At 31.8% G+C, this 27152-nt stretch overlaps 2 protein-coding genes across 2 annotated transcripts in view; both read right to left on the bottom strand.

The window, feature by feature from the left end:
- Nucleotides 1-751: 751 nt before the first annotated feature.
- On the bottom strand, nt 752-27085 carry LOC139490029 (uncharacterized). Its single transcript, XM_071276882.1, has 16 exons — nt 27028-27085; nt 23994-24119; nt 20752-20868; nt 19375-19518; nt 15503-15721; nt 13220-13357; nt 11901-11996; nt 10223-10414; nt 8575-8821; nt 7939-8026; nt 5422-5515; nt 4164-4325; nt 3702-3716; nt 2897-2953; nt 2075-2150; nt 752-1408 (listed from the first exon to the last, which is right to left on the bottom strand). Exons 1-16 carry the CDS (start codon nt 27083-27085, stop codon nt 1138-1140), a joined length of 2100 nt encoding a protein of 699 aa, XP_071132983.1. The 3' UTR covers nt 752-1137.
- Nucleotides 26020-27152, bottom strand: part of LOC139488558 (uncharacterized) — an 82696-nt gene continuing 81563 nt past the window's right edge. Inside the window, exon 20 of the mRNA XM_071274283.1 lies at nt 26020-26199. The gene's annotated coding sequence lies outside the window, so the exon portion shown is untranslated. The remainder of the gene's footprint in view (nt 26200-27152) is intronic.

Below are 27152 nucleotides of genomic sequence, written 5' to 3' on the forward strand. Positions count from 1 at the left end.
TTTCTTAACGAAAAACAAATCATTGTGTTTTGCGTTCATGTTTCGTCTCACACTCAGCAGCTGGAATAGCATTTTATTCGGACAAGTGACGCAATCAATCTTGAACAATGCAATTATAATACCTGGGCAGTATATATCTGTCTTTCTAGCTTTTCACTTTACAGTTACTACGCATTCCGAAACGCAGTTTATGTCAGAAAAGCATATATTTGAATCTGGATAAAAAAAAATTCTACAAGTTAACTCTGTGCATCTCACAAAACCAAAAACAAGCTACACTGTTTGAAATGTTAAATCAATATAACATGCATATGTACAATTATGATTCAAAAATACTTATTTCAAACATGTAACTATTTGTCTGTAAAACATTTAACGTTGTTGGTAACTTTTGTCGTAATGGCTACTCTCATATCTTTTAACTCGATTTGTGAATGTCGATATGCGCATCTGTTGCAGAACAATTGTTACCTTTGATGATATTTCTTTCAGTAGCCAGTACTTCGGTATTTAGATGTTCTGTAAAGTTTTTTTATAATCCACATAGCCAGTGATATAGTCAACACCAGGTTAATTTACTATTTTCTTCTGAAATGCCCGTTCAAAGTCAGATATATGACAGGTTATTCGATATAGCTTAGTTTAACGATAAGTTATATCGGTTTTATAGAGTTCACCAATTTTGAAATTACCCTGAGGATATTTATTTTTGCAAATAATTTTCTTCAAGAAAAGAAAACACGAACTTGAGTAAGTATTCAGTTAAAAGGCTGATTTAATTTGATTTAACTGACAAGTGTTACACAACATTAAAATATTCAAGGTACACAGTTTTGTTTATTACACATCATTATATCAAATTTGATTTGAGGTAAATAAAAAAAGGCTTTACAATTGATATAGATTTGATAATTCCGATATTCCTTTTCTTTAATTTTTTTAACATTACGTACAGGTAGTTTCTAAAATGCATGACAGCGTTAGTTTAATCATTTTCCTTATACATATGTTTATTAAATATTATACATTTGCTGTTTAAACAATTGGCAAACTAATTTTTTCCATTGGCCGTGCTACTAAAATGAAAATATTTGGATACACAACAAGATAAACATATTAAGGATTATTTGGTTTAGTCTATATGTTTTCTGTCTCCGTTGGTTTTTCATACAATTCAAAATACTCATTATTCGAACTTGAATTCCCAGAGAGTATTTCAGTAATTGTAGCATAGTTATCATCATCGTTCTCGTATCCATTGTTTGATAGACCATGACTGTGCGGAATACTTCCAACATTCAGGTACTGTTGACTTTTGTTGGTCATTTCATCGTAATGGTGCTCGTGTGATTGGACTTGGTATTGGTTGTTATCTATTGGCACGGAATAGTCACTATCCGATGTCAATCTAAAGCATTAACAAATATTTTTTTATTTTTTTTTCATTAAATGTGATAGAAGCCGAACGTCTATTTGAATAGTTTCGTGTATTCTTCATTAATAAACACAAGATTATTGCAAATATAAATTATTGTAAACGTTTAGGCAAAAAGATAATATGTTTCCATTATCCTTTTCCAAAATGTATATGAATTATAACCACGTTTACCTTTTCTGCAAACACTCTACTGTATGTACTTTTAATAAAAAAAAGATTACCCTTTTGAGTGTTTCAATGATTTAAATTAAACTGAATTAGAATATTTTATCATCTTAGAAATGCAGTTTACTTTCATGTGTCAATCTTTTAGATATTGACAGAAGTTTTAAAGCTGTTCAACGTTTCGCTAAATTTACTGAAAGGAAAATATCAGCATTCCTTTCGCGATCCACAAGTACCATTAACTAGTGATTCCGTCACATATACTACCAAAAAGTATTATCACGTACTTACAAACGAGAACTAAGTACCCTTTCATTCCTGAAGAATTCAGAGGGTATATGAATGTGCATATTATCGTGTTGGAGTTCCCGTCAATATAATACTGCCATGATAAACTTATTTGAATCTAATGTAGTATTTACACAAGCTGCATATATCAAAAGGAATGCATCAGAAGAAGCTGGTAGTTACCTTTTATATACAATGACGACTGATACTACAATACACAATAACAGTACCAATCCAATAGACAGTCCGATCATTATTCCTGAATATTAAATATAAATTAGCATGTTATTATTTTTTTTTTGGAGATTTGAAACCTTTATACCTAGAAAAAAAACACATTATGTACGTCATTCTTGGTAACACATATGAAATTAAAGACAAAAGGTTTCAGCCAAGGCATAAGAAAACAATCACCTTACAGTTATGTGGCTAACATGTATCACAATGTCCTGCCATCTAGTACCTTTTAAACTAGAGCGCTAAAAATTCCACCCGGCGTGTCGATCTTGTAAAAAAATACGGTCAATATGCATGTCACATAAGCACGTTCTCTTCCAGAATATATATTTAGTTTGACGCTTGACTTTAAAAAACCGCCAGTAACTATCATTATCATGCTGCTTGTAATATTGAACATTAACTATATTTTACATTATCTATTACGTATGCTGTGCTGTTGTTGTACGAGGCGAGTGGTATGAACAATTAAATCTGCTTTACTTCTTTTCGTATCGTTTGTTATTCATTTGACAATTTATTTTCGATTAATGAGTGAGGTTCTCTAGCACCTGTTTGAAAGGTAACAAAACAATCATTTATTTGTTCAATTTGAGTCCAATCCTGCTGTATCTATGATTTTTTAATACCACCATTTGTTAGTTCCTTTTCAGTGTTTCTACGCAACAATCAGATTTCAATTACTGTTGTATCATTTATAAATGAGGCTAAATATATTCTTCCATCAACTTTATTATGTAAACAATACTGAAATTTAATAAGTATTACCTGTATTTGCCATGTCTCCGGATATCTTCCCAGAATCTGAGCTATTTGGTACAGACCCTGTAACCAATATTCTGTTATTAACATTTTTATATTTGAACAAGACAAAAGAAATGTAGAAATGGAAAGTCAGGAGCCTCTAGACTTTGTTAATTTTGTATTATCTATAATTTTAGTTTCCTATGTATATTTGGGTTAAGTATGACGTCCATTGTCACTAAACCAGTGAACATTTTTGTTTAAAGGCCAGCTGAAGCACGCCTCCAGATGTGGGAGTTTCTCGCTGCGTTGAAGACCTGTTGATAGTCAGTCTTTAACTGTTGGCTGCTCGTTGGTCGGGTTGTTGTCTCTTTGACACACTCCCCTTTTTCATTCTCAATTATATTAAAGACTCATCCCAAACCTTTACTTCTGAATTTTGAGTAAGTCGCATATACATAACGCAATTGTATAATTGTTTAATAATTATATTTCCATTTTCTTCTGGTAAACAGAAGATAATTCAATTTGAACCACGTATAATTACCAATTGACAAATGGTGTAAACGTCAGGTTAATACTTAGGATGACTTCTGAATTTTGATTCGATTGTCGCTTATGATTAAATACTGGTATGTAAAAAGATATAAATATTATATCTTGCCTTCTTCAGCAATCTTACGATAACAGCTATCTGAGGAGTTTGATCCCTTTTCGCTAGTTATCGTTCCATGTGGGCATGGGTAACAAAAGTCCTGTCCGCTCATGTATTGATAGTAATGTCTTTCACAAGGGACACAACCAGAAGTACTTGGAACATAATACTGACCTGGCGGACAATTATCTAGAGAAAAAAAAAACACAAATTAAAACACTTTATACTTTTCCTGTAATTCTCATGCATGTTGAGCAGAGCAATGATCAGTTATTTGTTTTTATAAAGTTGAATTGTCTGCAAAACATAACATATCAAAGAATCTTTTTGAGCACGCTCGCAAACCTAGGCCGACCCTCCCCCTTATAACCGTTTATATAGCGACGGAAAATATTAAATATGCAAACTATAGTTTGTACGACAAAAGTTCATATGCATCTCACTTTAAAATGAAAGGTGTAAACATAAAATTTCCCGTTTTCCTCCATCAATAATAGATACGTTCAAACAAGGTGTATATCATCGTTTGGTTCTATGTATTGCTTTTTGAATTATATATCTAAGCAATTCTGCCTGTTTAAAAACATGACACGGTTTTTAAAGTAAATATCATATTTTATAATTTACAAAACTAACCTATACAATCAGTAGATGAATCCGAACCAAAGTTAAGTGTTGTTTTGGATGATTCACATGGTTCACACACTGTTCGTCCTACATTTGTTTGGTATGATCCAATGGCACAAAACGCACACGTCATTGTTGTGTCATTTCTATATGTCCCTTTTCCACACTCAACTACAAAAAGATTATCATAAATACTGGAATACAACAGTATTGTAATACAAAAGACTGGTTTTCTCGTTTTAAAATCCCCGTTAGTTCATGAAATCAACAAGTAACAGCTTTATGTATTTTAATTCCTTGGTTGCCTTCGGCTGCTTTCTGTTTACCGGGTTGTTATCTTTTTTTATTGTTTTGTCTTTTTGAAATTTCCAGTTTCTATTCTAATTTTGAAATTTATTATACTCATTAGCGCCAAGATGGCTTTTTTTCACATAACCAGAAGTATCTTCATCGAGTATGAAAAGTGTTATTTTCGGGATGCGAGTAGCTGTATTCTGTTATCACTGCATGCAGTTTACATGCTTAACTATCTCGATTTGATAAATTCTATAACCCACTGGTAACGATGTAAGAATATATTTAAGCATGCATACTGATGAAGGATATTTGTTATCCAAAAGGTTTTATTGTGTAATCCCTCTATTGATATTGGTGTTGTTCTGTACACTTTGAATGTGTTTTTATCAAAAAAATATTGTGTCCAGGTATCTCTACTCTCTACTAGTTGAGGAAACGTTGAGTTGACACACATCTGTAGATTCGAAGTACGTGACAAAGTAACACTTCGAATATCGAGACATATTTTTATATAGCGGATGTGGTCGAAAGGTCCAGTGTTCAAAAGCGCTGGACATGAGAAGAAGCGATGGATGCTGTAGTGTATCAGATGTGTGAGTTCGAATCTCGTATAGGTAAAATAAATGTCAGCATGGCAATCTAACTCTAACACTGTTGGTATATTTTTTTCAGACTTCTATACATACTCATAATATATATACATGTTGAAACTGAACCAACATGTTCAACATTATAAATGACCAGTTACCAAAACAATTTGTGATCACCTTTTCAAACTTACTTGTAATTTGCAGATGTGAAAAGAACTTAAGCTAGTATCTTGTAACTTTGTTTTGTGAAGCATATATTGGATATTGATATTTGAGAAAATGGCTAATGTTTTTTTTATGATTTTTATGAAAGAGCCTCTTTTTTTATTAAACATGATCTATAAGGGGTTTACAAACGTTTGCAGCTTTTTAAAACTTACCACATTGTTTCCTAACAACCATGTAGCCATCAGGACAGGATGAACTTTCATCTATGTTAACCGAATCCCTTTCAAGCTGTGCACCTGCGACATTCTGAAAAGGCATTGTTACGGTAATCATAAAATATTGTCTTTATCGGTACTTAAATTGATTATCTTTTTAATTACTTAATATATAGTTAATATGCTTTTCTATTCGTGAAAACGTACAATATGGTCCTACATCCTGTTGATATTTTCCCATGTCATTATATCGTGCCTTTCTCAGACTTTTAATGTCGTTTTAACATCATGTACTAGTTTATATGTAGTTTGATGTGGATGTTTTTGAAATAGCTGTCAGTAAACAGCATTAATTCGTGTCCTTTATCTCTTTGATTCAATATTTAGCTCCTTGTTCGAATGACTCGTCATGCAATAAAAAATCAAACGAAGAGGTAGATACCAAAGTTAGAATCAAAATTTTACTAGTCGAAAGAAACAGACCAAAGCATAGAAACTATATCAATGTTACATGTGTTACAACATAAACGGTATCATTTTTCTGTACGATAAAAGAAATATATTTATTAAAGTTATGTACACCGGTATGTAAACATTACCTTGTGTATTTGTTTATAACTATACACGTGTTGAAAGTTAATTATAGGTTAAATTATTATCCATTGGTCGAGTTAGAACTAACAATAATATTTTAATAAGGTCAATTCAAATATGTCGTGTTATATTTTTGGCGGTTATGAGAATTTAAGATATTGCATTAGACGTTTGCTTTTGGTGCAGTAAAGTTTCAGACCCTCCCACCCGACTTAATGTAGTTTTTTCTTGTTGTTATTTTTTTTGTGAATAATAATGTGTGTAAGACAGAATATTTAATTTGATTCATAATATGTATTCAAATACATAATGAAAATTGTTTTTATTTTTGTAGATTGTTTTTTTTTTGTGTTCTTTACCTGCAGCGGCCTAGGCTGACAGTAACAGATGAACATTTCGTATTTTGCATTTGTCTTTAATAAAATGAAAGCTTTGCTGCACACTGTCAGGCGAACTGTTCAGGTTATTTTTGTAAATAATTTATGTTCGCTTGAAGTTATGAATTGGAACTTAATTTATATAGTTATGACAACTAAATTCATCGCAATGAAAATTCTGCAGAACAATAAATCGATCAGACCTTTTCACCGACTATACATGAAATAAATCGAATTCACATTCCGACACCTGAAAATTATAAAAAAAAAATATTGAGGTTCACTAGTTAATGAATCCAGTTCTGGATTTACACTTTCTACACAGGGTGAGGATTAGTTTGTTAGTCCTTTTTTTGTTAGCTAATATGTCATAAGAACAACATGTGGCTTGCACGTCATGCTAATCAACGACCTTTACTTCAGATGAACGATTACACTTGATTATGATAATACAATTATTAGCTATGTTGCAGATAATGAATCCAGTGTTAAAAGAAGTTAAAAAAATTACATTTTAATTGCAGATAAAATGATATTACCAAGAATTAGAGCAACATTCTTTGTAATATCATTCTATCTACATCGATTTTTTGTATTAAAACAAACTGACGTGAATAAATATTTTGCAAAAACAAATACCTAAAAGCAAAATAAATCAAACTTACACCGAGCTTTTCAAACAAACTTATGCTTTTAAGGAGACAACCCAAAACATGAGAACATTGTGAAATAAGCATTGGCAGTGATAAATTCAATTGTATTCCTTATTTCTCATGAAAACCTCTTGATGAGTGACAAAGCATTATTGCATTTGAAGTTGACTTAAATCAAATGTTTTTATGTAATTGTCATTTGTTTTTTTGTTGTATTTTTTCACATAAAGAAAGCGACTGTGGTAATTGCTTGATTTTTTCAATTGAACTATTATTTACTTGTAATAATCAATTATGATAGTTTCAACTGTCAAATATGTTTAAAAAAAAAAGGAAGGTAATTCTTTAAAATTTGGACAGTCAAAGGAACCATATATAAATGGTTTCTCAAAGGCAAATGATACATTTGTAGTCCAATCTTTAGAATAAAGAACCGGTACAACAATAGAATGAGGTCACAACAATGTTTTGTATACATATTAGGGGTATTACCAAGATAATTCCTTTAATGGCATAGTGTGAATTGTAAAAGAATCAAATAAAAATCATAGGAAATGGATATTACAATCTTTAATCAGCATTTCCGCAAATCGCATTGTAACTTTCAGAAAAAGAAAATGGAAATGGTTTGACATAGAATAATTGTATTTCATCCCTATAGTTGAATAGGGGTAAATCAATCATTTAATCTTAATTTTTAAAACAAGTTATCATGTGTTTATGCAAATTTGTAATCATAGGAAATGATTATCTTTGGTTGCAATGTTTTATTCTTAAAGAAATCAAATGCAGTCCGTTAGAAAAGGAATGTGCACGTGATATGTCTGGAAGTTGAACATCAACATTTCATTTTTTTGTCATGTTATTAGATATAAATAAATTTCACTCACGTTAAAATTTAGACCATTTTCCTGTAGTATGAAAATAAATAGAGCTTCTCTTATTTTGTATGTTTTTCCATTTCTCTCTATGCTTGCTCTGCAATTAGGAAAGTTTTCATATCTTTATCATATTTCAAATGTTATGTTTCAGGTAAACATTATCTGATCGGAATAACGTTTGTTTATGTAAAACTAAGATATGTCCTTATCATCAAAGAAAAAGGATAACAGGGATTACAAATATTGAGATCACAATAAATACCACACGAACCAAAACACGATACAAACATTATCAGGTTTCGTAAAAAAAAAACATATGATTAGTTGAAAAATGGAGACAGAAGTTAGAGTGTAATTTAAAAAAAAAAAAGCACAAATACATTTAATATTTTCCGAATAGGTACATACATGTATTTTCTAAATAACACACTGGTCCTCATCTAATACAGTTAAGTAGAGCCAAATATCATGTACAATTAAGAATCGTTTAAACGTGTGATGTCTAAAAGAGACAACAACCCGACAAAAGAGTATTTGAAAATGATAGTGGATTATATATGGGGACTAAACAGTAAGTTTATAATAGATAGTTGTAAGTTTTTATATGACAATTATACATGTTAAGCCCGAAAAAGTTTTACTTACGATAGTTGAGGTACATGTAATGTAAAAGTAACGTCAATATATGTAGAAGTTCCCCGACAAATGGCATCCCATATACACTGACTACCACACCAAGTCATTCCTGCCCCCATTGGCCATAGATTGGGAAGATCTGTTCTAAGTTTCACCTCCAAACCGGTCTTGATATTTGATGGAAATGTTGGAACACAATTTGTCACAGTTTTGTAAGTGAGGCTTACTGATAATGCTATGGTCTGATTATGTTGACCTAAAGGAAATAGATTACATGCAGGAATAACTGTTTTTATTTCTAAAAATTTCTAAATAAAAACATAATTGGAGAATATAAAATAAGACCATTGTATAGTGAAGCCCCTCGAACGATCAAACAATATCGCCATGATGAATCAGACTTAAATTAAAAACTTATATAGGACTGCTTTTTGCCCAGGAATAAAAATGATGGACCATTAATTTAATTTACAAAGAAAGAGAGAAAAAAAGATTTACTATCTGATGACGTCACAATTACGTCATAACATGCAACTTTTAATGGAAGTTATAAAAATAACAAAACTTATACAGTTTTCTATCGTCATTTCTATTATGGAAACGTTGTGCGCAGCCAAGAAACCTAAGACATAATTGAACTTTTATTATAACTATTGACAATATATCACTAAATATAAAGTTGTTTCTTGGGAGCGCACATCATGCACATCTCTGCCAATCTAAAACATACTTAAACTTTGATGTAAAACACGGAAAATCAAGTTATTTAACAAAATGAACCAAAATAGTCATTTTTGTCGACATGGTAACACGTTGATGTACCTTAGTCTGGTTTATATATATTTGAAGTAACTATTGGGTCAAATAAGGGCCTTTTTGTCCCTAGTCCTGTAGTTTTAAATCTCTACATTCCCAAAGAATTGACACTACGGCAATTTACATCAACCATAAACAACTAATTTGCACACGACAAATCAACTCTGTACACAGAGATATATCTCCGCAGTATGATGTAATAACAAACCGTCGTAAAAACAAAACAAAAGCCGAAACAGATCGTGCAAGTCTAGTCTAAAATACCAGAACTCGCGAACAACCAGGAACATTCAAAACGAAAAGTCCAATATCATTATATTAAATGGAAAAATCAAACATAGCTTATACATATCAAACGAATCGAAAACAACTGCAATATTCCTGCATTAGTACAGGTTTTTTCTTATACAGGAACTTGTGGTTTAAACTTGGTTTTATATAAATGAAGCTAAACCTTTTACTGGTAACTATGACAGTCGCATAACATTTCGTTATATACACAACAATTAGAATAAAACAAACAGACAAAATAGGTAACGATGTCAAAAATGACTGTACCGCATTCATCTATGTGTTATAATCTTAATCACTACAAAATAAAACAAATAAGTCAACAAAGAAAAATAAAATGGCATAAAGACAAAGCATATAAACAAAAATGAAAGACAATAGTACACAAAATGACCACAGCACAACCACACATTGATTGGATACATACGTACCACATAACCATATAGTGTTTAAAACATGTAGAAAATGATATAAGCACACATTTTAGTTTTTATTTGCTTTGAGAAACAAAAGATTGAATTATACTAGTCTTGTTATCAACCGTACAAACCTCCACACGTAGGTAAAATTAATTTCTTTCTTGGATGTTCAAAATTGTAGACACCCAACGCTCCACATCTGTATTTTTGCTTGTGTTTTATACATAACGCTTCTCCACTTGGACAATTTAATTCACAAATATGTTTGCTGTTAGGACAATAACTAATATCTGCATTAGTTTCAGGTCTAGGACAATCTGCATCTGTAAAGATAAATAAAAAATTACAAATCAATCATAATTTGTATTCATTACAATCCTATATTTTTTTACAACAGTTTTAGAACTAGAAATAATTTGTTTGTTTAACATTTGCCTGCTGAAAAACTTTATGATTTGGTGGATGGGACAAATAAACAAGTAATACAGAATAAATGAGCACGTGAAGAATAAATGGCATTTTTTTTATATTGGTAATACGTTTCAAATACTAGAAGCTAACTAACTTTGTCATCGCAGTTGTTAAATGGTTTGATGTATAAAACATTTCTCTCAGAAACGAGTAAAACATCTTCTTTCCACAATTGTTTTTTAATAATTATTTGTAATTTTTCTTTTCGAGCTAAAGCTGAGTGATTGCCGAATATCTGACCAAAGATATCTAGGTTAGAACACTGCATAATGGAAGCTGTTAGCGAATTGATGTACGTTAAGACAATAGTTCAATAGCGTTAAATTTTGAACGTTTTGATAAAATGAATGACTTTTTAGAGAAAGCTTATGTTCAATTGTTTCACAAGAAAACGTATCCGTGAAAGTATATCGAAAACATTCAAATATTGTCATAAATTTGAAATATTATAAATATTTTGACAAATAATCCTAAAAGTATCTGTAACTACTGATTGAAGCAAAAGAAAAAAGAACATCTTCACGTTTTTATTTCTCCTATTACAAGTAATGAATGACACGTTTGTAAGTGGGTTTGTACAATAATATATTTTGTTTAATCGAATAGACAAACAATGGGTATCATCCATGACATAAGTTTATCCTTTGTTACTACTGATGTATGATATAAAATTAAATTAAATTAATGAATACCATATTGGTAAGTGGGTTGAGACAAACACATCCTTTGTTCCAGTTAATTCCTATCTGATGCAAAGAATTTTTCATTACTCGGTTACTATTTTTAAATGTTTTGTAATGTTCCACAAACGGGTGGCTGAGCACATCACTAGTTAATGAATATGAGTCTGTTTTGATTTAAACATTACATGCGAATCTGGAGCATGGAATTATACGGTCATTTGAACTTTTCAACTTATCCAATGCGGTAGACTTAGTAATGCCCCCACATTCCGCTTGCAGTCAATTCAGTACTGTACAGTAGAATTAATTTCGGACAATTTAGTATGATGTTGATGTCTACAGATGAATATCGGATACTATGCAATCTGATCAGACTTAAAAAGATCTTAATAGATTGCAAAAAGACACTGGTTTAAAAGTACTGAATTAACTGCAGTAGTCAAGCCTGAAAAATTGTTGAAAAACTTAAAAGGGACGTAATTATTTATTATTCTAAGAGTTGATCAGGTCAAATGACCGTTTCAGGTCAAAATTCGTTTACTGGTGCAAGTGATATAAACAGTCATAAGGTTGTTTAAACCTACGCTGAAGCTAAAAAATAGATATTATAATACCTTTACAAAAAGAAGTTGTATGATTATCATTGTTTACTCACATTTAACATAAACTTTAAATCTACATATACCATAATTCAGAGCTTCATCATAACCAATGAAAACTTCATTGTTGCTACCATATGTATACAGTTCATCTAAAAAAACACAATACAATTACAAAAAGATTAGGCGGTGACAGCAAATTAAGTTCAGTTATATTTATATATGTCATTATTAAAGCAGCCAAAAGGCAAAAGATCTGAAAGTCAGTAGTGAGTAGAGAAAATCGTCAAACCAATCCTTATCTCAATTTTATCACAGTATATTATAATTTCAAGTATTGCATTCAACAAATATTCAAAATCGTCAATATCGGACGTGATCTGCGCTCATTTAAATCGGTAAAAACATTAACATATTAGAAATGTATTGGTCGACTCTTCAGTTATTTCATGGAAAAGACATTATAGTAAAATTTTGGTACCTATTTCATTCCTCAAGATACGTCTCGTCAAGATACGCATTGCGACAATTTCTTATATTTGCCATGATGATTGAGGCTAACACATTTAAAAATCGAAAACCTAGTACAATAAAGTAATGAATTCAAAAAGGATCATAGGTTAATCAAAATATGGACAATGACGCAGATATATACTAATAGCTATAAACCTTAATTGAAATTATTTTTAAAGTTTGTAAAAGCAAATTTCTATCCAGAAATTAATTTGTTACTGTGCAAGTAAATTATAACTGCCTACTGATGATTTTTTTTAACTAGGGGACTTGCAGCTAAACAACAGACCATCGACCCCTGTAGAAATATCATAAACGGTAATCATTTACTATACCAGATGCAAACTGCGACAAATAATGTTTCGTTTTTAACTGATGTTCCAAGCCGAAAATATTTGAAAATCCAAAACTTATTTTAAACGTTGAAGAGTGGATACATTATTTTACCTTGTATCCTATCACTAACAGAGATCATTTTCTTCATCAGAAGATGTTTTATTTGGCATAGTACATGTATCTAAGATAGTTACAACTTCATATTGACAAAAATATTGAAATAGCTTATAATTATTCTTGATGTGTTGTTTTCATTTTTTGAAACAAAAGTTCTGGTCTCATTTCATCAAATATTATCAACTTCATTTAAGATATACGTGAATATTGCAGACATTTTCAAAACAGAATACAAATATTTTATTTTCTTGAATTGTAACAGAAAACCCGCACCCCGCGAAGGTCAATTACTGACTGACAATGCATTTCATTCGCCTTCTGATATTCATAATAAAAGCATCAACAATACAGCTACATATTGATTATTTCATTGGCGATCATCAGTATCAGTTTTGGAAGATAAACTTACCATAATGAACTGATGTATTCACATATTGTACATCTTCATTCTTATTGTAACTATTTTTCAGGCCTGTAAATGCTGTTAGACGTTCAGTACCAATCTTTATTTGATCGTCAGGACAGCTAATATTTGGCTTTGTTTTATCTGTAAAACATTTAAAGTTCTATTATCAATTTAGAACTACATGTATTATAATTGTTTTAACGTTAGACTTTTCAAAAATATATATATGGATTTATGTTATGAATTCTGTTAAGGGATTGTGTATTATTAGAAGAAACAATTGTATGAACTCATCAAGTATGCAAAACTTAAAATTTGGCACACCAGAGGAACGGTTCGTGTACATTAGAACCATCAGTTGTGCTCTGATTTAAATATTGAACGGCCAAATCAAATTAAAGACAAAGAGATAAATCTTTGAAAACCTACAATTCAGAAAAGCAATGCCGAATGAGGATCTATATTTGGGGTTAGGTAGATAAACCTTAGTGTTCATTTTGCATATCTGGGGTAAAGTCGATAAACCTTTATGTTTTGAATAATTTAACACTTTATTTATATACACTGCATTAAGCATGTTAAGATAAAGTGTGCTTAATGACACATGTTCTAACAACATATAGACAGATCAGTATTGAAAAGTCCAAATATATTTAGCCTATTCAATCATCAGACAAACTTTGCCGATTAAACCATTATCAAATGCTTTAAAAATTTAGAAATCTTATTTTCTTATTTTAATACAACACTTCAAGACAACTTTGCCGTGTGTTGATATGTCTTTTGATTGAGTTAATTCATTCAAATTGATATTTTACAGTGGGTCTTTTTATGTGGTGATGTTACACTAATGTTTCAGGTAAAGGTGAAGGTTGTTACATATTAAAACTTTTAAACCCGCTGCGTTTGTTTGCACCTGTCCCAAGTCAGGATGTTCAATGGTTGTCTTTTGTTGATGTGTTCATAAGTGTGTCTCGTTTCTCGTTTTTATATAGATTAGACTGTTGGTTTTCCCGTTTGAATGATTTAACACTAGTCATTTGTGGAGCCCTTAATAGTTTATGTTCGATGTGAGCCTAGGCATCGTGTTGTAGACCGTACTTTGATCTAAAATGGTTAATTTTTAGGAATTGTGACTTGGATGTTGAGTTGTCTCATTGGCACTCATACTACATCTTCTAATATATATAGATAATTGAGGGATTTTTAAATTAAAGATTTGACATCTGTGACATTTCGTGAAAAGTCATTTAAACATAGTTTCTACAACTGCAACTCGAGACAATTTAATTTTGATATCTAAATAGCAAAGTTTTGTCGATCTTTTTCGATAATTAGAATAAAACTATTGAGAGTGGAGAAATATCGTAATACACAAGTTATAGTTGTGGAATCTGTGTCTCTAATGAGTGTATCCTTCCTTTTCAAATATATGCAGAAAATTGAATAATTTATATAGGGTATCTGACATGGTCGCCATTATTCCTGATGTCACAATAGGAATATACAGAAGAAACCATTACAAATTGACGTCATAAATATATTTTTCTCACACCGATCAAGAAGTGTAAAAATAGGACAAAAATTTGTGAAATGTGTTTTTTTAATGAGTTGACTTCTAACTGTCTATATACCAATCAGAACAAATTTCATGTCTTTTTTTTATATTAATGAGTTCTGATAAATGAGGGTTATTGCAAATTTCTCGTGTTTAAAACAGAAAGTAGTTGACATGTAATATACCTATTGGTCGATGGCACTGCTGGTGCGTTTTTTATTCCCCGGTGGTCTCTCCAACCCAGTATTAAGCACTTCTGTGTTGACATGAATTGTCATATATATGGTCATAATCATAAATTAACTGTTACTTTACATTTTTTAAATTCTTAGGCTTTTCTCCGTCAGGAATAGTTTACCTTGGCTATATTTGGCATAACTTTTAGTGAAGTTTTTGTGCACAATGCTCTTCAACTTCGTACTTAATTTGTCTCTTTGAACCTTTTTGGATTCGAGCGTCACTCACTGATAAGTCTTTTATAGACGAAACGCGCGTCTGGTGCAAATGCAAAATTTCAATCCTGGTATCTATGACGAGTTTATGTACATGATATTAGAAATTCAAGTGCTAAATATTATTTGATAGCAAAAAAAAGCTTGATTTTAATAAACTACAAAATTTGTAAAAATCCATTAAAAGGCTTAACGCATTAGTCTTTAGTAAAATGACTGACGTATATGCAAACTTTACATGATATGATTATTCCCATAAATAATTTCAGTGCATACCGTCATCAAGACAATTAGGAAAATTGATATCACAAACATTGTCATTTCCTGCACCACTAGGAACTTTTTTGAATGTGGACCAGGTCAGTTTTATGTTCGTCCATCCTTGTATCAGTTGGTCTGATGGCAAATGACTGGTGTTGTCTTTAGCCTTGTATATGTCTATATCATGGAAAAACGTCTTGTAAATCCTCAGTTTTGATATTCTACCAAGAGTATCTGTTGATCCAAAAATTACTTGTCAACTGAAAATGAAATTATAAGAGATAACTTTTAAGCTATGGTAACGCCTAATGATGTTAGGTTAGGCACATAAACAACGAATTACTATTACAATATTACAAACAACATATCCCTTGAAACAAAGCTCAAAACATGTTTATTTGGTTTTCATTGTTGTACAATGTAACAGTTTACCATATAAATACATTTCTGATATGTTTTATGTACATTTGAAGATTTGTTGATAGCACTGCATTAAAATGTCTAATGTTCTTTGATGACTATTTCGAAAAAATGCAATTGACGGTGGATCATTTACCTTTTACATTTTCGTCACAATTGTAGCGAAAAAAGATGTTTCAATGTTTATCAAAAACTCATACAGGATTTCACAACGCCTTATATCGTGCCTTTGGCTTGTGGCGTCACTGTGTAAGTATATTATTGACTAATAAATAAATAAATGTATACTTGTGCGTCTACCTTCATGAGCAGCTTCGATGACCCAGCTGTGATCAAAGTAGCCAAACTATTGTGTAACTAGCCTATCAATCTGTGATTGTAGGTTCGAAACACGCCCATGACTCAAAAAATTAATTGTCTCAAATTTTATTTGACTATGAGCTATGAGCTTTGCTCATTATTGAAGGCCTTGCAGTGACCGGTGGTTGTTCATTTTAGTGACATTTTGTCTCTTGTGGAGGTATGTCTTCATCATACCACATCTCATTATCTTTATATAAATGTGAAGACCAGTAAGACATATGCATTAAATATGACCATGTTAAAGTGTTTTCGGTGGATAACGTTTCGTATTCTTACACAGAATGCCCCTTTCTAAAATGTCTTATCATATCTTTTCTTCACTTACCTCACATATTGATTGAAATTTAAAATCCCAGACATCCGATCATATTCTGTCTTCTTAATTGAGTCTATAAATAGTTTAACCTTTCCTGAAGGTTCCAAGGAGAATACCATAAAATGCCATTTTCCATCTGCAACATCTGTTCCATATTGAATATAGTCAGTTTTAGTAGAGCCACGAAGTATGGCACTCTGACCTCTGACTATAAGTTGCTGTATACTCGTATTGAAGGTAGGAATTATAGTTCCAATGGGTCTATATCAAAATAAAAACAAATGTTTCAGGCTATATTTATGTGTTAATAATGCAATCTATGTTCTGGTATTTTTGTCTTGCATATCTCAACATAAACAATCAACACAGAACAGGCTATTATTTAAATTTGGAATTATTTTTTATTATGGAATTTGCATAAATTCTTGCGCTTGAATTTTTTACTAAATTTCATTTTTATTTGGTATTATAATGTTTGAGCGGTTCCTAACACTTTCTATACAATGTATTTTTTATAGATAGTGTTGTGCGCGGCACAGTACATTCTATTGAAAATGTACTATCTTCTTTGTAAAAGAAAGTGTTGTGCACAGCACAGAACAATAAGTACAGGATAAACAAGGAATTTATTAAAAATTTCAAGCAGACCAAATCATGCAAATTCCATAATTAAAAATAATTCCAAGTTCAAATAATAGCCTGTTACATTCTGTTCTCGTACTATGTACAACAAATTTATTAATTTCGTCAAATATATGCCCGTACTCCACGTACTCCTTCCAACAAAAGTAAAATATTTATTTGGGTAATTTTTTCTATTTTTCGCCATTTTATCCAAGTTATAGTTGTCTTTCTGATATTTTTTTACATATACCATTTTTTTAATAATGTATATATATAATATTTAATAGAATACATTTATTTGATCAGTGTTAATTTACTTCTTGTGTCGGTTTTTTTATAGAGTTCAGCCATTTCAATTGATATTTAAATGTTGTGATGTTACACTACTACTTTAGGTAAGGGTGAGTTTTTTCGGCTTTTCAAATGTGTAAACCCACTGCATTTTTTGGCACCTGTCCAAAGTTAGGAACTTGATGTTCAGTAGCTGACGTTGGATGGTGTGGTTCATAAGTGTGTCTCGTTTCTGCTTTTGTATATAGACTAGACTGATGAATTTTCTGCTTGAATTGGTTTTAGTTTGTCATTTTAGGGTTTCTGAAAGCTTACTGTCCAGTGAGAGCGATGACTCCGCGTTGAAAGCTGTACTTTGACCTGTAATGGTTTGCTTTTACACATTTTGACATGGATGGAGAGTTGTCTCATAGGCACTCATCCCACATCTTCCAATGTCTACGATTGAGGATGTTTGCTTCCCTTTGGGGTTTTTAGTTAAAAAAACAATTTTTACCATCCAATAAAATCCTTGTTCATCTTCACGAGAAAAAGGTCAATACTAAATGCATGAAAAGTCTAAAGAGAATTATTACCCACATAGGCCTAGGCATTAAATGTTTTCCCGACCGATGTCGCTAGTGCTAAAATAGCTTATATGTTGTAACAGTCCAATTGAATATAAAATTTCCGATAAGCTACAGGACTCTGCAAATAAACGCTGCATCGACTGACATTCTTTCTTTAACAATTCACCAAAATAAGTTTGAAGCACTTTAACTGTTAATGTTTTGTTGTTGTTTTTTGTGAGAGTTGTATATTTTTATAGTTACATAACATCAATTGAAAACTTGTTCGAAATATTTTACTAATCATATGATTTATTCAACAATGGACTACTACTTAATCACTTCAAGACTTTTACAAGCTATTACACATGTTGAAAAAGATTTAAAGTTGAGGTCAATTTTCGAAAGATTAAAACGCTATAATATATTGGTTGATTGTAATGCAATAATTGTACTCTTTCCCATATCCCGCTCCTACCATTAAATAGCTTTTGTTTAACTTTCACATTTCACTTAATGTATCTGAACAAATGAGTGGATCGACATTAGTATTTTTCGAATTTAGGTTATATCAACAGCCTTGAGTACATTAATATATTATTGTCACTCGTCTCAACTGTACAATTTAAAGTAAATCGTAAATCCGTGTACGTTTCTTAGGATATATACAATATATATTTTTCAATCACCCGAATGCCTGCTTTAAAAAAACATTTACCCTATTAAAGGTTTGATTAACTGGGGTTTACTATACATTAACCTAATCTGATCATGGTTTTGTCTTAAGTTCTAACATGCAATGCATGTGTGTTTGCCAGGAGATACAACCAATTCAAACTTTGGAATAACAAAATGTGTTCACTTACATTTTCTCTAATAATACCAATACAGGATTTTCTCCAGGTCTTGCTAGAACTCTAATCCAAAACATGATCGTCATACTATCATTTGCATGAGATACAAACGGATTTTTTTAAATAGGCTGGCATCCCATCAATATATCTATCCATGAAGATGTCAAAGTTCTCTTCAACCGTGTTAATATCTGTAAAAAAAACCAGAATGTAGATGATGTCAAGGTTCTCATCAATATCTTGAAAAATCGACAACTAAAATTTACATTTTCTTTGTACAGTATACAGCAAACATTCCAAGCTTAAACATTAATTCTGAATCATGATAACGAAATTAAGAAACTGTCGTCCACGCTTTATGCATATTCAAGCATTAGTCCCAAATAGAGATTGTGTTTTGTTAGATAGAAAAGACATTTTAACCCAATGTGATGAGTTACATCGTCTTGTAGGAACAGGATACATGCATACCTTTGCATCCATTATCTGTAAGTACGTTTCCTTGTTCACAATAACACATATACTTGTCTTTATTGGATACACATTTAGCTTGATCATGGCAAGGGTTACTGGAACATGGATCAGTGTACATAGAACAGGTACTTCCAGAATAACCTACAAATACAATAAAACTTTTGTATTCTGTTTAAATACACTAGTTTATTGAAGTATGTTTATATACTGGAATATAAAGAATATAAAGATGTGATATAATTACCACATGTACCAACGATGCTACTATTTACCAGTAATTTATAACTGAAAATCATCAAACAAAACCCAAGCGAATTTTTGGAATCAATCCTTGGTAAGTGGTGAAAAGAATGGTTTCATGTTACTCCATTACACGTTTGATTCCTTAATGTTTTAGTCACGTTTGATATTAGATATTGACCATAGATTTTTGAATGTCTCTGCTAGACTATACTGAACGTGTTGAAAAAGAGGGACGAAAGATACCAAAGGGACAGTCAAACTCATAAATCTAAAATAAACTGACAACGCCATGGCTTAAAATCAAAAAGCCAAACAGACAAACAATAGTACACATGGCACAACATATAAAACTAAAGAATAAACAACACGAACCCAACAAAAAACTAGGGGTGATCTCATGTGCTCTGGAAGGGTAAGCAGATCCTGCTCGACGTGTTGCTTATGTGATAACAAAGCCGGTAAATAGTCTAATTCAGTAGGTCACATTCATGAAAGGGTAGGGGATTGTAGTTACGACGTAAGGAACATATCCGATATCATTTGTGAAACGGTTATTCCATAACTACTGGGCTGGTGATACCCTCGGGGACGAAACGTCCACCAGCAGTGGCATCGACCCAGTGGTGTAAATAGTTATCAAAGGTACCAGCATTATAATTGAGTACGCCAGATGCGCGTTTCGTCTACATAAGACTTATCAGTGACGCTCAAATCAAAATATTTGAAGACTATTGAGGATCCAAAATTCCAAAAAGTTGTTCCAAATACGTCTAAGGTTATCTATACCTGGGATAAGAACTTGAACATTGTACTGAAACTTGTCTGTTTTTGAAGAAACAATGAATGCATCTGTTCATCATTCTCTAGCCTCTTTCTCCACCATAACCCTTATAATATCAAAGTGGCCATAGCGGTCAAACTCAAAGCTCTTGCACAACTCAAATATATTTTAAAAATGATACTTCTTTTGTTTAATATGTCAAGGTTAATTAAACTTGAATGAATGAATATCAACAATGAAATGATTTCGTGTTTATCAAGTTTAGAAAACACACTGAACAGCAGTGCATTGAATTTCAAAGGTTACCTTTTCTAATGGATGATGATTTGACTGCATATTAAAATACTTACTGTCACCACATTCACATTCAAATCCAATAGGTTTTGTGACACATTGACCTCCGTTATTACACATGTCTGGATCAGAACAGTGATCCTTGATTAACTGACAGCTTGTTCCAGCATACTCTACAATACACAAAATTTAGAATTAATGCTAAGCAGAACATTGAATGAAATCCGTCAATATATATATATTTGAAACGCATTAAAATCCATTATAAAGTTGGATGTCTAGTAACAAGACGTTAAATCCGTGTTATTTCTACATTTCATTAGACTGCAACAACTTCATAAGAAATGCATATGTCTACATGTCCTTGTATTTAGCTGTATATCTGCCTCAAGCCGTGGTGTAGTGGTTAGTGCATCGAACTATTAACACAAAGGTTCCTGGTTCGATTACGGTTCCGGAATGAAAATTTCAGGGACCGAATTTTCGGCTCTCCCTTGACACCATTTGCAAGTATGGTCTTGAGGAAACGATGATAGTCCATCAGAAGGGGACGATAAATGGCTTACCCGTGTTAAGATGGCTATATCTCTTGCACGTAAAAGACAACCTTGTAGATTTCGAAAAAGAGCAGGCTAATGCCGCTACAAGGCAGCACTTGCATCCGCAAAATGGAAAGGGATTAATATAAGTTGCAAAACTTGTTTCCCAATCAACTATAAATAAATATGTTTACACTATCTGCCCCAAACAACATATCCGTACCTGTAAGTTTCAATCAGAATAGTCTATTTGCCAATTAACCAGTATGTTAGTCTGTGACACAAATTAATTCCATTGTCAATTGTAGACTGGTTTTATATCGGACAAATGGGCTTCTGTCAACGCAAAGTACAATACATTTAACGTGACATAAAGGCGTTCTGACCAGTGATAGTTAAAAGTAACTACGTGTATCCAGGCTGTTTAGCTTCACAAACAATAAATGTAATTAACATTTGTTAAACTTGACGGCTACGTATACTCTTATTTCGCATGCATACATCTGATCTTTCCTCTAGCTCTTCATTATTAAAAAAAATAATATTTTCCATCCTAAGGAAGATTACTAAAACTATTCGTAACCATAATCTAGATTGCAAACTTGACATATTCTTGACATTCTTAATGATGTCTGAATATGTCTTGACATATTCTTGACATTCTTAATAATGTCTGAATATGTCTTGACACCTTCTTCACAGTCTTAAATATGTCTTGACACTATCTCAACAGTATAAATTTCGCCTGAAATGTGTACAGACTTATTCTGCACTGTTTATGACATTCTAGTGCTGTTATACTCCTTTTTATTATTGATAAGCTAAACTTTGAAGAGTCAAGGATTAATTTGGTATAGTAAGATACCCTTTTGGTGCAACTAAGTTGGAATACCATGAATAATCTCCCATGTAGTTTAATTTTGATTTATGTTTATTAAACGTTTAATTAATGGTTTTCACTTGGAATATAAGTCGAAGTAACTCACAAACAACATTTAGATTTTTGCCATTCGCAATACTGCCAGTCAAATTTGCTTTACTAAAATATGTGTCTTGTAGGCAGTTTTAAAATGTGACCATGTGTCTCTTTTGGACCCCACAAGTCATCTTTTGGGTTTGTGTGGCTAAAAGAAGAGGTAAAGGGGGCTTTCGTGTAGGTCAAAGAAAAAAAATGTTTAGATCTATATCCTGCATGTCTGTTTGAGATTCATTTCATAAGACCAATGATTTCAACAGAAATCATTGATGGGACCCATTATAAATACATTTTTGATTTATGATCATGATAAAATAATTAACTTCATAATTTTGATGAACAAAATCCATTTTAATTCAATTTTTTTTTCATCAAAATGATGATTTGCATAATTTTCATCTATCAACAACTTTTCAAATTGTAGTGGCATGGTGGGTCATAGTTGTATTGCTGATTACAGGTAAATCAGTAATTTCTATTTGACAGTTGCGCGTACTCTGGGTAGTGGAATACCTTAATTGTATGGGGAACATCCTGTCCATGTGTAATACTTAAAATATATTCCAACAGATGTCATTACACAAAGTTTTCTTCTGTTAAATGAATGATTTATCTATCATCATAATTTGCTATTTATATAAACCACATTTTTCTATATTAATTTGTAAAATGAAGAATGAAATATGTATACAGTATGATTGGTTTTAATCATTTAACTTATAAGAATTGGGAATCAAAATTTGTAATTTTTTAAAAACCAACATTAAAATGATTTTATGTCAAAACACCCTCATTTAGATTTCATATACATAGACATATTTGCATTTGTAAAAATATTAAGATACCCAAATTATTTTACATACCCAACTTTCATTTTTGTTGTAAGAAGTGTAACTTACACCAACAGTATCTTATATATAGAAAAATAAAGATTAAAGTTATTTCATGAATTTTGGTCATGATTTGTAAAACTCAGAACTGTCAAGTAAATTTAAGACACAATACAAAATGTTCAAAATATGTCAAGCCATACTGAGAAAAAATAAGAATGTTGAGAATATGTCGAGAAATTTCCAGACAGTATTCAAATGTCAAGAAATTTAAAGCCATATTCAGAATGTCGAGAATATGTCGAGTAAATTTCATACAAGTTTAATATAAATGATAATTTGTCAAGAAAAATTCAGACACAAGTCATACTTTTTGAGAATGTCGAGTAAAAGTTCATGCAAATCAAGACAAAAACTGGTCTTTTCAGATTTTTAGCCTTTTGTAGTGCATGTTCACTCACTTGTACACTACACAACACTTACCGTCATTATAGCTCCACAGTTCAATAAAATTGAGAATGGAAATAGGAAATGTGCCAAAGAGACAACAATCCGACCGAATAGCAGAAAACAGCCGAAGCCCAACTATGGGTCACTAACTCGGGGAGAAAATCACGCAGCCGGAGATGTGCTTCAGCTTGCCCCTAATCAAATTATGTACTAGTTAAGTGATTATAGACGGCATACTAAACTTCGAACTATATAAATGAACTAGGATTAAAAATTATACAAGAATAATAAAGACAAGAGGCTCCTGACTTGGAACAACACTTTGGACAAAACTTGGAAAAACATGTACCGTCATTACAGTTACACTCAGCAGTTCATTCCACACCCTGACACGATCCCCCACTTGTATGCAACACAACACTTACTGTCATAACAGCTAGACTGAGCAATTCCTCAACATCATGACATGTTCCCTCATTTATACACTACGTTAAAACACTTACCACCAGTACAGTTACACTGAGCAGTTCCTTCCTTATCCTTACAGGTCCCCATTACTGTACATGGATTTATGATACTACAGACTTCTGGGGAATTCCCACATGTTACTCCTGTTGAACCACCGGGTTCTGTAATGGAATCATTTTTTATAAAAATATAAAAATTAGATGAAGTTTAAAAATGTATTGGTTAGAGTGTGACAAGAAAACATATGAGTTGTTGGTATCCAATTCCACAAATTATATTCCATTATCGATAACTAAGGCCACACCAATTTGATTCCTTGTTCGACGGACCCGCCCGCACCTATTTTTTTCAAAACAGAATTTTTTTATTTTTTTTATATTTTCGCTTCCTGCATCCGGAAATGTAATCATGTCCATTTCCCGCACCGTTTTTTTTTTTTTGTAAATATTATAAAAAGATATCAACATTTGTTTTTAAAATCACAGTCTAACCTGTATATAACAATTTAAAACATAAAAGCACCCCACCACACTTTGTAAATATCTGTGAGAATATTTGTTTTAGCATGAAACCTATTTATTTAAAGCGGGAGTGCTCCGAATAAATTTATAACAGCGGGAATACCTGTAAAGAAGAAAAAATCGGTTACTTTCCCCCTTACTTATATTCCCTATCAAAAAATGTTCGTTGTTAGAATAAAGTACAAAGAACTTCTGTAGCATTTGCCTTCAACTGCAATTATATTATATGCTGGCGAAACAAAACTATCCATAGCCGCTGCATGTTTATGCACCTGTCCTGATTGATTGAGGGGCCTGTCGTTCAGTAGTTATCGTTTGTTGATGTTGTTCATTAGTATTTTCCCGTATGGATATACATGATATATAAATTAGATCGTTGGTTTTCCTGTTCGAATTGTGTACGCTTATAATTTTGGGGTCCTTTATAGCCTGCTGTTTGATGTGTATAAAAGCCCTGTGTGAAAGGCCGTTCTTTGACCTGTGTTTGTTATTATCAGGTTTAGAACAACTCTCCCTCAGACAAGGGGTCGTTTTACTGATGTAGAAAAGAAAATAGAAATACCAAGGATTTGTATAGTTCTTCTATACCAAACCTTTGAAAACTTAGAATTTTGTACCCAAAAAGAGGAGAGTTACATCATATTTTAAACAACTTTTTCTAAAAGAGGGGTCCACTTATTTTGAATAATATTAAACTGTTAAAGTAAATGTGTTAATATGGTTAAAGTCCAGGAATATTACAAAATTCTTGGACATGTTTTGACCATTTAATACCAGATAGATATATAGTTCTTTGAGAAAATATGAGCCCTTTTGTACAAACAAATATATTATAACTTATATTGATCCCTCATAAAACATGTAAAAGGAATATTTATAACATTAAGGGGTTGTCCCCAAACTGATTATGACTTGGATGGAGAATTGTCTCATTGTCAGTCACACATACATAGACCAGATTTAATTATTTCTTGGTAAACAGGGAAAAATACTTCAGAAATTAAAGAAATGTCAAAGTACAAGTGATAAATCAAGCTTTAATATTGTCAAAACCTACTTTTTTATGTTTACAAAAAAAAATTATAATCGCTCGCCTTTACTTTTCAAGCTTCGCCTCAAAAATTTGCAAATTAAATATTTTTTTATTAAAATTTTCAAATCGCTCGCTCGCCCCAAATTTTGGAGTCCAAAAATCCGTAGAACAAGAAATTAAATTGGTGTGGCCTAAGTAAATGATTTCTGAACAGTATTTTCAATGTACCATTGCTACACAGATTATTGACTTCATAGATTAACGTTATAAATATGAACAATTCATCACATTCAACACATTTCTAACACATGTTTATCGATCACAAGACCTTAAAACATAGCACATGTAGCCTATTGTATATCAAATTTATTATAAATTTTAAAATACAGTGAAAATTGACCTACAGGTAAACAATAAAATTTAAAAAAAAGTCTTTGCAAAATACTATTATTGGTTCATCTGAGACGGAAACAGACTAACAAAAACAAACCTGCAAAAATATCCATCCATCAGATTAAAACAAACTCCTCCATTAAGACATGGTGATGGTGCACAGTACTCTATAGAAGTTTCACATCTCTTTCCAGTCCAGCCCTCCCTACAACTACACTGAAAGTCAGCTACCTTGTCTGTACATGTACCTCCATGTTCACATGGGTATAGTTGTAGACACTCATTTATTTCGTCCTGCATTGATATAAATTTGAAATCGAAACTTATGTTATAGACTTAAGATGCGGTATCAGTGCCAATGAAACAACTCTATCCATGAACTATTGATTTCTAGCAGGAGTTTTGTCTTTCAGTTTTTGAAAAATTTAAGGCTAAACTTTGAATCTGATAAGTACTTTTATCATATAATAACATGTGCTAGCTATATATAGCCTTTTGTTGCAAAGCAAAATTGGCAAATTGTCTACATAATTACTACTTAATACAAATATATGTTGTACAATAATTTATAATTTTTTTTATAAAACAAGAATTCAATTAAAGTACTATTTTCTTTTAAATATTTGCATTAACAAACTATTCTATGGTAATACAATTACTATTCTTAATGTCGATCTCAGCCAGCCAATTTTATTGTTTTTTAAACTAAAAAACGAAATTAAGAGTCTTTATTATATGTAACAATATTTTTATGCCCCACCTACGATAGTAGAGGGGCATTATGTTTTCTGGTCTGTGCGTCCGTTCGTCCGTCCGTCCGTTCGTCTGTCTGTCCGTTCGTCCGTCTGTCCCGCTCCAGGTTAAAGTTTTTGGTCAAGGTAGTTTTTGATGAAGTTGAAGTCCAGTCGACTTCAAACTTAGTACACATGTTCCCTATGATATGATCTTTCTAATTTTAATGCCAAATTAAGAGTTTTTACCCCAATTCCACGGTCCACTGAACATGGAAAATGATAGTGCGAGTGGGGCATTCGTGTACTGAGGACATATTCTTGTTTTACTATATTTCTATCATAAAGGAACTTGTGTGCTACATTAACTGTGTGGAAAAATACAACTCACTGGTTTTAGGAGTAACTATTCGACTATGTATAGTGTGATTCGTTGTAGAAGGCACCATGATTGACTATATGTATAGTTGTATCGTTCGCAATTGTACCACATCTCCGTTTGCATGTTAAAAAGGA

This window comes from Mytilus edulis, chromosome 9, assembly GCF_963676685.1.
Source record: "Mytilus edulis chromosome 9, xbMytEdul2.2, whole genome shotgun sequence".
Lineage (NCBI taxonomy): Eukaryota > Metazoa > Mollusca > Bivalvia > Mytilida > Mytilidae > Mytilus > Mytilus edulis.

What these genes read in the sequence shown, in the direction of transcription:
- LOC139490029 (XM_071276882.1), bottom strand. Translation starts at nt 27,085, where the DNA reads ATGGTGCCTTCTACAACGAATCACACTATACATAGTCGAATAGTTACT. An exon ending in AAAATGGTCTAAATTTTAAC is followed by an intron (nt 5,516 to 7,938) that starts GTGAGTGAAATT and finishes ATGCCTTTTCAG; the next exon opens with AATGTCGCAGGTGCACAGCT. An exon ending in CGGAGACATGGCAAATACAG is followed by an intron (nt 2,151 to 2,896) that starts GTAATACTTATT and finishes TTTAATATTCAG; the next exon opens with GAATAATGATCGGACTGTCT.